Source organism: Grus americana, chromosome 1 (genome assembly GCF_028858705.1).
Source record: "Grus americana isolate bGruAme1 chromosome 1, bGruAme1.mat, whole genome shotgun sequence".
NCBI classification, from domain to species: Eukaryota; Metazoa; Chordata; class Aves; order Gruiformes; family Gruidae; genus Grus; species Grus americana.
In genome coordinates, this window is record NC_072852.1 from 1,595,893 (window position 1) to 1,608,472 (window position 12,580).

The 12,580-nt window shown below is 44.6% G+C and overlaps 1 protein-coding gene across 5 annotated transcripts in view; it reads left to right on the forward strand.

Moving 5' to 3' along the window:
* Nucleotides 1-12,580, forward strand: part of NRF1 (nuclear respiratory factor 1) — a 74,533-nt gene that overhangs the window by 14,279 nt on the left and 47,674 nt on the right. For 2 of the 5 annotated variants that reach the window (XM_054829742.1, XM_054829771.1), the window contains exons 2-4: nt 7,813-8,044; nt 9,908-10,022; nt 12,263-12,389. In XM_054829742.1, coding sequence (XP_054685717.1) covers nt 7,822-8,044; nt 9,908-10,022; nt 12,263-12,389 — 465 coding nt within the window. In that variant the 5' untranslated portion in view covers nt 7,813-7,821. Of the gene's footprint in view, nt 1-7,669; nt 7,688-7,812; nt 8,045-9,907; nt 10,023-12,262; nt 12,390-12,580 lie in introns of those variants that run through there. The other 3 variants (XM_054829752.1, XM_054829781.1, XM_054829762.1) reach the window with 2 other exon arrangements.

A 12,580-nucleotide genomic window follows, 5' to 3' on the forward strand; every position in this document is an offset into this window, starting at 1 on the left:
TGTAGCGCACTGAGCAGGCAGCGTGAGAGTTGGCCTTTCCGTTTGCTATTGGTGGTTTGCTAATTCTTGCATTTTAGTTATAACATGTCATACTCATTTTTATGTGGATGCTATTACAGAATGCAGGTGGACTCTTCCCTTATGGTGTTCTACCCGTAGTGACTCACTGTTGATGTGAAAATATGCAGCCTGAATTCTGACAACCAGGATTATTTGCAAAGAAAGTACAGAACTCTTTGACAAAGAAGCAAGTTTTGTAAGAAAGGCAACCCACCCTTTTTCACAGTGGGACTTCTTAGGCTTTATGGTGTTGGCTTATGGAAGAGAGGTTTGCTCATCGAGTCAGCTCTGAAATGCCCAAGCAGAAGGAAGGTCTGGTTGCAAAACTTGAACATGAGAACTTTCTATTTGGTGTTTTGGATGTTGAGGAGGCTGTTAGCTGTTCCCACCCTGTTTCAGAATGGTAGAATCATAGAATTACAGCATGGTTTGGATTGGAAAGGACCTTTGAAGATCATCTAGTCCAACCCCCTTCCATGGGCAGGGACACCCTCCACTAGCCCAGGTTGCCCAAAGCCCCATCCAACCTGGCCTTGAACACTGCCAGGGAGCCAGGGGCAGCCACAGCTTCTCTGGGCAACCTGTGCCAGGGCCTCAGCACCCTCATCATAAAGAATTTCTTTCTTATGTCTGATCTAAATCTACCCTCTTTTCATTTAAAACCTGTGCCCCTGCATTCCCCAAGGTCCCTTTTGGATAATTAATATTTTGCATCCTTTTAAAATTATTTAAACCGCCAAAGAAGTGAGAGCCAGCGATTCTTTTATTTATTGGTAATCTGAACCGGGTTTCAGATGAATTAGCCATTGTGTTGGATGAGTTAGTAAAAACGTCCACATGATTTAAAATGCCAGCAGATACATGATATTCTCATCTCTAAGTTAAGGCTGTCTCAGAGGGCAGTGTCTTGTGCTTCTACAGCATCTGAGGTAAAACCGCTTCAGCGGTCTAAAGGATAAAAATAAGTCCAGGCCCTGTCTGTGTAAGGGAGTTTTTCCAGTCATGCTGGTGTACCTCATCATTTTTTCTGGTGTGGACATTTTATTTTTGACTCAGTTTAAAGCACCCATGAAGCAACATTAAACTAGATGGTGGTGGTAGAGGACAATTTCTACAGTAGGATAACCCACGTGGTTTTCTATTGATTGAGTTATATCTCTCTACATTCACACCACAGATTACACTGAGCAGACGAGACCTTCATTTTAATCCATGTGGGTTTAAATTTAATGTAGAATTTATGGGTTTTGTGTTCAGTTTCTGTTGTTTTCTGCTGGTTTGAATGGTACGGCTTCTGCTATTTTGGATTGCTTTGCTCCTCCTCTGTCTGGTATACTTCCAGCGATGGTGTCAACAGCCATTGATCATAGTTGACAGTACATCAAAGGAACCTCTGACACAGTCGTGAAGCAACTGCACTGTGTGATGAGAGGGAGTTTATCCTCATATTTTTTAAGCACTTTAAATGACTTTAAAAATACTTCTGGCTGTCATCCAAGGCTTCTGGGCTAAGCTACAGCTACCAGGAAATGTCTTTGCAGGCATCATCATATCATTAGGGTTTCCTTACACCTGAAACTGTTCTGGTTTCTGAAGTAAAATGGGAATAAACTTTCCTTTTCTGGAATGATGAATGCTCATCTCTAAAATTAATCAAAAACAACTTTACTTTCATCCCCTGTGCCTGAATCCCTGTTCAAATCCAAGTGCGGACCTTTGGGATGCATAACAGAGATGTTTTGCTGATGGGACACCAACAGTTGTAACAGGTTGGTAATTGCCAGCAGAAGCTGCCAGTCAAGGTGTTTGCCCACAAAGCCTGACTTATATCAGGAATCCTTTGGGAATAATCTGAATATATGAATAACTACTCAGGTCTCGACACTCAAAGATAAGGCTCAGTGCCCTTCAGTGCATGATTGTGGAGACATTTGGAAATTTTCTGGAAGGAAAATGTGCAGGTATGAAAATAGCGCAGAAGTTGGAAAAGTAGAAAACCTGCACTGAGTGAAGCCAGCTATCAGGTTAAACTAGAATTAATCCAAGTTACATGTTGGAAGTGAATTACTAGAGCTTGTAGTGTTGTTGTATGCACAGTTGGGCAGGAATATACAGGTTATACCTAGTTTGATATAGGCAGGAAAGCGCAAGAGTGAGGAAATCTAATAGTGCCACCAAGAACGCAAGTGACCTTCAGATGTTGCAGCATGTACCTTGGACTCCTTTGAACGGGTGTCGTGGTTTATCCCCAGCTGGCAACTAAGCACCATGCAGCCGCTCGCTTACTCCAACCCCCCATCCCGGTGGGATGGGGAGGAGAATTGGGGAAAAAAAGTAAAACTCGTGGGTTGAGATAAAGACAGTTTAATAGGACAGCAAAGGAAGAGAAAATAATAATAGTAAAATATACAAAACGAGTGATGCACAGTGCAGTTGTTCACCACTAACTGATTCTAAGCCCGTGCCCAAGCAGCAATCCCCCCAGTTTATATATGGAGCATGATGTCATATGGTATGGAATGTCCCTTTGGGCAGTTTGGGTCAGCTGCCCTGGCTGTGCTCCCTCCCCGCTTCTTGTACGCCTCCTCACTGGCAGAGCATGGGAAGCTGAAAAGTCCTTGACTAAGTATAAGCATTACTTAGCAACAACTAAAACATCAGTGTGTTATCAACGTTATTTTCATACGAAATCCAAAACACAACTACTAGGGAGAAAATTAACTCCATCCCAGCCCAAACCAGGACAATGGGAGGCAGTGGAGAGAAGAAAGAGTTTGTGGTAGGTTGATGGTTATTAGGCCTTGTTTGAATCAAGTGGACTTCATCTTTAAATAAACGTGAGGACCCTTGCTATTGATTATCCCAGTCATTGCTTATAACCGTTTCCAAAAATGCCAACATTCAACCAGACACTGTGCATTGAAGCAGGACATGTGCCTGTAAAAACTAGATCAAATGCACGTGTGGAGTATTGATGTTGCTTACCCAGCTGTCTGCTTGCTGACTCAGAAATACGTAGTTTCAGTCTACTACCAATTTTATTTATAAAAAACCCAGTGTTTTCAGTGGCATCGAGTGCAGACTGCCCCTCGATTCAAGCAGGTTTCCTTCCAAAGGGAACAGTATCTGAAGCATCTGTTGTCTTGCAGGCTTGTCTCCTGATGAGCTAAAAGTTTACTACACTCTCAATTATATTCTGATTATATTTTTCTGTGGATAAATACATTTTATTTTTTTTTAATGGAAAGTACTTAAAATTGTATTGCTCCATTGAGAAAAGCAGCAATATATCCTTTCAGAAAAAGCATGGTGGCTTGGGAAAGCCTGGCCTGCTGAGTTATTTCATTAAGGTTTTGCTTGAAATCTTTTTTCTTTTTTTTCCCCCTCATTTTTTCTATGGAGATGGCAAAATAAGTTGCTTGGCTGAATTTTATTTATTTATCTTTTTAACCAGAGATTTTAAGTTTACTTCAGTGTATCTCAGCATCTTAGTCCCTTCCTTACTGGTGGTATTTGAATTGCGGCTATTTTTGGATGATTCTAATATTACGATCTGACTTGTAAACAGCGTCACACAACAGCAACATCTCAATCTAGCAGCCTTTTAGGGAGGATTGTGAGTTTGAAGGTGATTTGGCTTTAGCCGTAACCTCAGTAGGTTTGTAACAGTCTCACAGCAGCACTTTGGTTGTCCCACAGGCTTGAGTTCCTCTACCGCACGCCTGGATAGAAAACAGAAGCTGGGACACATCTGTTCATGGTCCAAATTGAATTTAGTTTCCCATCCATACTATTTTAGGGGATCTCTTAGCGTTTCATGGACAAAAAAATTCACTTTCTTGGGGCAGTAATGTTAGTGGGAGTGTAAATATAGGAGATGTGCCTCTTTCCCAGCCTTCCCAGTACAGAGGGTGCTTCTAGTGTCACGGTCATCTTAGTATCTGGGTAGCTTCCAGTACTGGACCTGTATCTTGATACTTGTTTCTTTGTTTTAGCTGCTAGACCATGCTTCACCTCCGTCACACACCAGCTGGCTGCATAATTAAATATGTGACCAAGACCTCTGTCCTCCCATCTCCCTCAGGAGTACAGGTCCCTGGTTTTAACCAGACTGACTCTTCCAAGCTGGGACACCCAAACCAGTATTAAACCAGTATCACCCTAACATTTAGAACGTAGGTGTGCATTAGAGCACTGTTGGTGTCTTGTGGATGAAAATCCACTGCCTAAATACACGCAGTTCCCTTCTGCTACTGTCCCCCATGAAGATGTCAAAATTAATGGAGTTAACTTTGATGCTCCACAATGAAGTTGGTGTTACGTGTGGAAATAGTAGTCTCTTAGTAGAAGCTATTCATTTTATGTGATTCTTGTTATTAGATGTGCGTATAGCATTGGAGAGAAACCAGCCATAGACAGACATGGAAAATAAAGGGATTCTGTAACCTGGACCCTTTTCTGGGTTTTAATTATGATGTCCACGTTAGGTTGCTGTGGCATCTGGTCAGCAGAGGGAGGCTGGTACTTCCCGAGGATCTTGGCCTCTAAGGTCTGACTCGTTGGTTAACTGGACAGAGCTGGGCAAGGTGAAATGCTTTGGAGATTGGTTTTGGCTTTTTGGAAAGTTTAGTAAGGCTTTGGAAAGATGCAGCTGGATTTCTTTGTATTAGTAAATGAGAAACCGTGCCAAAATGGTTAGGTCAGATTTGGCTTCTCACGAAGACAAAGGCTGCTGTGGTATCTGTAGAAGGAATGAATTCGTTTTGCAAATGAATACATGGAGCTAACTCATCCTAAACCCTAGGATGGGATGGTTGGGAAACTTGATCTGTTGAGCAAGAGGGAGAGTGGCTGATTGCCCACAGCCATGTCAGGGAGAACGCAAAAAACCTGCAAAAGTCTCAGCTATTTGAGCAAGTCCAGATGAGGTGATGAGTTGCAACCACCCTCTCTGTGGCTGAAGCAGGGCAAGACCAGCATGGTTTGGTTGTTGTAATGTATGGAGTGTTGTTCTCACGATAATGGGTGTTTTGACTTCATACACAAAGGACTTTGGCTCATTCCAAGTCTCCTTTCAATATCTTCGTCCTGCTGCTACACCAGAAACTTCATCTCATCCCCTGTTCGACAGCGTACATGCCTCTGGCACTTGAACAGGAAGCTTTCTCTTAATGCTGTTTGAGATGCAACTTTTGTTTCCTGTAAAAACAGATGCTCTTAAGTAAAACATGGAAAATGGGTCCTGTTTTGAGAACAGCACTCTCTGAAATAATTGCATCCCTATTTTTGGTATCTTCAAGTTGGAATTACCTTTGGAAGAGCTGTTTTATAAATGTCCATAATATTCAGTTCACTGAGTTGCAGAAGACGTTTTGAGGCATGTGGAAACAAGCCTTTAGAAATCAGCTGGTGATGGGGGGGAAGAAAAAATCTGTCGTATTTCAGCTCTTTGGTCAGTAGATTTGAGGCAGAAATAAATTCATCTAAATACCAGTCAGTCCCCGCTCTACCTTATCTTCCATTTGTTGTCTGGACTATGGCAACCGCTTCCTTGCTTCTGAGCTTCTGTTGCTGCAAAAAATACTTCCTCCAGAGCTTTGGTCGTGCCTTGTCCCTTCGTACTCTCTCCTGAATTCAGAGCAAGACTCTGGTCCTCTCCTTTAACCTTCTTCTGCCTCCTGCCTGATCTTCTATTCCCTGTTTGTCCCTGTGTTTGCAGCTTCAGCTGAGGTGTCCTCCGTTCTCTGATTATTCCATGGAGCATCCCACCTTTGTAATGGTCTCTCTTGCCATGTCTCAATTAGTTACTCCTCCTTTGGGTATGACTATTGGTCAGTTTGATGGAAATAATTCTCTTGACAAAGTGCTTTCTCCTGGTCTGGGTCCCAGTGTCTCATCAGTCCTGCGATGGTGTTCCATGGTTTGGTCATCAGGATGTGGGGGTTTTTTATGAGCAGTAGAAGCTTGGTGATTATTTTGCCAGGTGGAGGTTTTTGTTATGTTGATCATCGTATTGGGTCTGGCTGAGTTGGAGTTAATTTTCCCCATAGCAGCCCTCACGGTGCTGTGCTGTGTCTTGGTAGCTAGCAAGATGTTGATAACACACCAGTGTTTTGGCTACTACTGAGCAGCACCGGCACACATCAAGGCTGTCTCTCCAACATTTCTCCCCCCCTTCAGCAGTAGGCAGGGGGTGGGCAAGATCTTGGGAGAGGACACAGCCAGGACAGCTGACCCAAACTGACCGAAGGGATATTCCATACCATATGACGTCTGCTCAGCAATAAGAAGCTGAGAGATAGGGGGAGGAACTGGGGGGCATTTGGTTTTTTACAACATTTGTCTTTGGGAGCAACTGCTACGCGTACTGAAGCCCTGCTTCCCTGGAAGTGGCCGAACGTTGCCTGCTGATGAGAAGTAGAGAATAATCTTTTGCTTTTTGCTTTGCTTCTGTGTGTGGCCTTTTGCTTTTGCAGTATTAAACTGCCTTTATCTTGACCCATGAGTTTGAGGTTGCTTTTTACCATCTTATTTTGCTCCCCTCCCTGCCCTGCTGAGGAGGGGAGTGACAGAGCGGCTTGGTGGACATCTGGTGTCCAGCCAAGGTTAAACCACTACAATCATTTGCAAAGTGTTGTGCATTTATGGCACGATATGAATAATAGAAGCTATTGAAAACTCGTGAAGGACAAAGCTGTGTGTTGGCACTGCTTGTCTGAGTTCATAGAGCAGTTACCCAGCCATGTGTCTGAGACCACTCTGCGGTCTGTGTCCGTACTCCTAGCTCTCTCCTCCTGACAAGCTGAACAGGTTTCCATGAAGAGGGTGTACAATCAAGAGCTTTAAATTCAATGACTATACTTACAGGGTCAGAATTGGTGGGTATATTTTATTGTTCCCTAGAGCTGGTCATCTCTTTTCCTTCTGCCATTTGCCCTAAGGGTTTTGGGGAATCTGTTTTTGAGGGTTGATGTCCTAATTTTTCTAATGTAGTTTGAAAATATCTTAAGGATGTGCTGTTCCTTTTCCACAAGTGTATGGTAGACACAATCTGCGTACCTCCTGTCTTATTCCTCTGCACAGATTTATGTTCATGGTGTGTGGTCCAGTGCCCTGCCAACTATGTAAGCTGCTACTTTGCTCAGTGGTTTACCACTAGATGCATTAAATAAATATGCTTTATGTAATATTTGTGCTTGGGTTGTAATGATTTTGCCTGCTTCCGGACTCTAAACAAGTAATGCAACAAAAGTGGTCTGTAGAATGCAACTTGCTGCCAGTAAGCTTCTGTAGTGGCATCCTCATTTGTGTCCTGAGCTACTGAGGTTGGAGGAGAGAGATTGTGTATCGCCCTTGAGTATCTTCCCTGAAAGCTAGATCTTGAAGTGGCAAATATACGTTCCAGCTTTGATCAAACCTCTTAATATGTAGTGTGTGTGTGGCACATCATCTCGGGGCTGCAAGGTCCTTAAAGACCTTTCCTCCAGCAAAAGTGACTGCCTCTGGGTGCTCTGCCATGGTGTTTGGAAGTACGGATTTTTCAAAATTCTTAAATTTCAAATTCCTCTTCTGGCTCCTGGTGCGGTTGTTATTTCCCTCTCATAGAAGATCACTGCCACCAGGGGAGGTAATCTCTGTTCCCTCGTCGTCATGGCCTGCTCACCTAGCTGGCTCAGAAACCTTTGGCTGCCCTTCCTTATGGTGCATCAATGTCACTAACCCCTGTCCTGTAATTTTTGTCTCCTCTGACAGTAGCTATTGATGGAAGAACACGGGGTGACCCAAACAGAGCACATGGCCACCATCGAGGCCCACGCAGTGGCCCAGCAGGTGCAGCAGGTCCATGTGGCCACCTACACAGAGCACAGCATGCTGAGCGCGGATGAAGACTCGCCGTCTTCGCCTGAGGACACCTCCTACGATGACTCTGACATCCTCAACTCCACGGCTGCCGACGAGGTCACCGCCCACCTGGCTGCAGCAGGTAAAGTCAGCGGGATGCTCGGCATCATTTTCCTAACGTAGCATTTGTGCAGAGGTTACAAAGAGGTGATGGGTGATCTCGTCACCCCACACGATGCTCTGAATTATTCCTCATTGCTCTGGCTTTACTAGGGCTTCTTCGCAAGGTCTGCTGGCTGCTTGAATCTTGCATCGCTTTATCTGTGTGTAATATAGAGGTGCTGGGAATAAGAGGCTGGTTTGTACAATTAAAAAGGTCCCTGGTAAATGCTGCCTCAAATAACGAAACTAAAATACCGAATATGTCAAAGAGCAAGTTTATTTCAGGCCCATATAAACAACAGCAAAAATAACCCAGGAGTGCTACGCAATCTTGCTTAGCCAGGGAGCTTACAGGCTAGGCCTTTCCCAAGGAGGTGCCACAAAGGGTCCTGGCATATCTGGACTGGGAAGGTATTTCAGAACCACAAATTCCTTCCAGTGAAGCCCCTGCCAAATGTCCTCCAGATTTGCCTTGTGGCAGATCTACCTCATTCGTAGAAAAATGCAGTGATAAATAAGCACTCACAGACTTATCTGACTCCTTATCAGACTTTATCTGATGAATAAAGCTGCTCTTGTGCTTGACCGAACCCGTGAAGTTCCACCACCCCACTGAGCATCCCACACCCTTTGCTTATTAATTTTCCAACCTCAGCTTCTGCAGGATTCTTAATTTCCCCTTTCCCCTCTAGCACACAACCTTTTCAGTGCCGGGTGCTGGTTGCAGGAGGGGCATCTGGTGACTCTCGCCTGCCTGTGAGCCCTCCCTGTGCAGGGGCTGTCCACCGTGGGTAGCGCTCAGGTAGTTCGTTACTGATTAACAAACCCTGGCTCTGTAGTGTCGCCCAGAGCTCTGTCCATTACGGTGTCCCATCTCCCAGAGCAGCTGCCTAGAGAAAACGTATCATCAGATGCTTTTTTCATTATCATCTACCAGCTTCCACTGATTGGTAGCTTAGGTTTTCCTGATCCAGTAGCTACATCTTTGTTAAACAAAAATATAGTGGGTTTTATGACCCCTGATGTGATCTTTCACCTCTGACATGCAGAGGAACTACACACAGAGCAAGTGAGGTCTGCTTGGGAATCAAAGGCAAGTCCTTGAGCCTGCGTTAGACCCCAGGGCTTTTTGACTCTGACCCTGCACTCATTTCTGGAGACCACCAATAGAAGCACAGTCTACTGCGTGTTACTTGGTTTACTTCTGATTAACTTACTGAAAAATCCCCTTAAATAGACTCTGTGTCTAGAGTTTGATCACAAAAGCAGTAGTGCTGCCCTGCTGTGGTCCCCACTATTCTTCAGGGGGCTGTAGGAGGACGCTGCCAGGAACTCTGGATTTTCAATTTCTTTCCTATCAGAACTGATCCTTAATCCCTGGGGAAAGTCTCAGACTCCTGATGCTGTAGTTGAGGTGTCTGAGCAGTATTTGTGGTGTTGTACCTGCTCTCTTCTTCCCTACCACCAGGATTTCCTCAATTGCAGACAGTTATTTAAAGTCTTGGTGTACTTGAGAGTTTTTCAGTATGTTTGGAAGTTAAAATACATAATTATGTGATTGTAAGGAAAATTCTGGACTGAAATATGTGACTTTCACCTGGGACCGAGCTGGGATTTGCCATTCTGGGGAATGGAGCCTTTTGATCATGTCTCTGCTGCTGGAGAGGAGGGATCCCAGCTGCCAAAGAGCTCAACGAGGAATTCGGGTCACCCTGGTCTGGTGGGGAGACCCTTGAGCTGAGCCCTTGGGACGCATCCCTGGCGGGGCAGGCAATGGCGATGTCCTTTCTGGCCAGTTCCTGAGCTGCATGCGCTGATTCACCCTTTGTGGTTTGATTTTCAGGCCCTGTGGGGATGGCAGCAGCTGCTGCTGTGGCAACGGGTAAAAAACGAAAGCGACCACACGTTTTTGAATCCAACCCGTCAATCCGCAAGAGGCAGCAGACACGTTTGCTACGGTAAGGACTCCCGTCTGTGCTCTGACGCCTCAGTCTGCATCCTCGACCTATTTCGCGTGCCGTGCGTGGTGAGACCATGTCCTGTCCAGAAGTTGCCCAGTTTGGGGGTTTTGTTGAGCATCTTTTCTGGAATCCGAGAGCTGTGTTTTAGTTTGCAGAAATGGGTTATATTGCAGCTCTACTCATTTTTAATGTGATAATATGATCGCCAGGACTGACGTGACTATTCTGGTAGGATCCACCGTTCTGTTTTAAACCTAGCTGGTCGCAAGTTGAATCTGTCATGGTAACGTTGCCTTGCAAGATATTTGTAGTGGCTTTAACAGCAGCTAGCCTGAGAATCTGGAGCTACAGCCATATCCCAGCTCTGCAATGGCTCGAAGGACTCATCTACCTAACAAAAAAAGTCTTTTCTGCATTATGAAATGATCTTGTGAATAAATCTAGTGTGAGTGTACCTGAATTTCTTTTGCCAGCAGAGCATATTGTGTGAACTCCATGTCGAAGACTGACCCACCCTGTAGTGTACAGTGGGGGAGAATCATCGAGGGGAGATGCCTGCCAGAGCTGAAACACTTTTCTTTGGCTTTAGAAACTTGCTCTGTAGACAGCAAAAACCCGTAGCCCTTCAGGTGTTGCATTACAGGTGCTCTGAGGCTGTCTGCCCGCCTGATGGCCACCTAGGAGCACTGGTGCTGAGGTGACTGCACAGGCTTTCCGCAAGCCTGGAGAGATCACCTGCAATTCCATCTTCAAGAACTATTTGTAAATATTGGCTGATACTATTTACTAGGTTTTGGAACAAGGCAATTTTTGCTTTTTAAATTGTTTTGGATTTAATTGGGTTATCTCACAAGAGTTGGAGTATTTGTCACTCCATTACTTGCTGGCTTCCTCCTGCGTGCACATTTAATGCACTGAAATAGCGATGGCCAGAGTTTCTCCTTCTCTCATATTCTAACTCTTGTAAAGTTGATGAGAAATGAACTTGGTTTCCTTATATTCTGCTTACTCATCTCCCGAGTCCCACAACACCCTTTGCACCTGATCAAACTGGAATGAAATGTAGCAAGGTTAGTGTTAAATAATATTCCCTGGGAGTGGACTCCCTCTGTTTTATAGCTTCATTCTGTTTTTCCCTCCTGTCCCAACTCTGCCGATCCAGCCATGTTTATTGCAGCATTTCTGAAGAGCAAATTCTTTTCTCTCTTGAAACGTGAACAATAAATTTTTAAAGAAAATCCTCTGTAAAGGAATTATTACTTCTCCCTTCATGCAACTATTTCATTTTACCACATGCAAGTTATTTACAAAATGCATCGTTTCTATTTACGCTCTGATCAGTTTAACATGTTTGTGCTTGATATTTACACCACTGCGACTCAGTGGGAAGTTACAGTTTCTGATTCTGGGATCTCTGCGTAGCTGGTGGTGGTGTTGGTGCTTTTTGGCAATGTGTCTGCTGCTAACAGCAGGTTCTGAAACGACCAGGGCAGATACTGAACTGTCACCTTATGGCAGCGCTCGAGTTACCTGGTGATAACTGCTACTTCTCTCTTGCTTTATGAGTTTTCTGCCAACGTTTCTGACGCATTCTCCTGCATTGCTTAAAAGTGAGTAAGAGGTGGAAAGTATACGATGGAATGTTTTCTTCCTACGGAGAGGTTGTTCCAAAGGGACTTGCTGATGTGACAGATGTCTGAATACCTGGGTTTCCTGTGCTGAGCTGTTGCAATGTTTCTGGTTCTTGCCTGTTGTGTAGTTGTCGGTTGAATGCATACAGTTCTGGTTTGAGCAGGACTTTGGTACTAGAGAATTGCAATGTGCTGTTACAAGGCTGGATGTAAAACAACCTGTGTTTGCAGTCCTCTCTGTTGAATCATTCAAGTTCTCTACCTTACAAGTTTTGTATCTCTAATACACTTAGTGACAGAGTGGAAATGCAGACTCTTGCTGTCCTAGCTTTGCTGCTCTGGTGATTTCTCTTTTTACATTAATGGAGAAAGGAGAGAAGGGAGAATAATTGATATTTGAGCTGCTGGGTGACTGCAGGGAACGCAGCAGGCCTGCGGGAGCAGAGTAAGCAGCGGTATATGTGGCTAATCTGACCAGCTGGGGCTCCGTTTCTCACCTGGTTTGTGAATGGATAGCATTAAGAAAGGGAGTTTACAATGCAAAGGGTTGTGTTTCTACAGGGCTTTCAGCCGGTACCTATTCACTGGTTTATATCTCTGTTTCAGGAAGCTCCGAGCCACGCTGGATGAGTACACCACCAGAGTGGGGCAGCAGGCCATCGTTTTGTGCATCTCACCCTCTAAACCCAATCCCGTCTTTAAAGTATTTGGTGCTGCACCCTTGGAGAATGTGGTAGGTGTCTGTAGGAAAAGCTATGTAATAAATTGCTCACCTTCTCTGCAGGTTTCATTCTGCTCAAGGCAGCCTTGCAAGCCTGGTGGTGATCTGAAGGTCACGTTTAAAACCCTGGAAACGGGAGTTGAGAGTGTATGGACGTGAGTGTAGCACCGAGGTCCTGTCTTCTCTGCATGAATGGTTCCCTA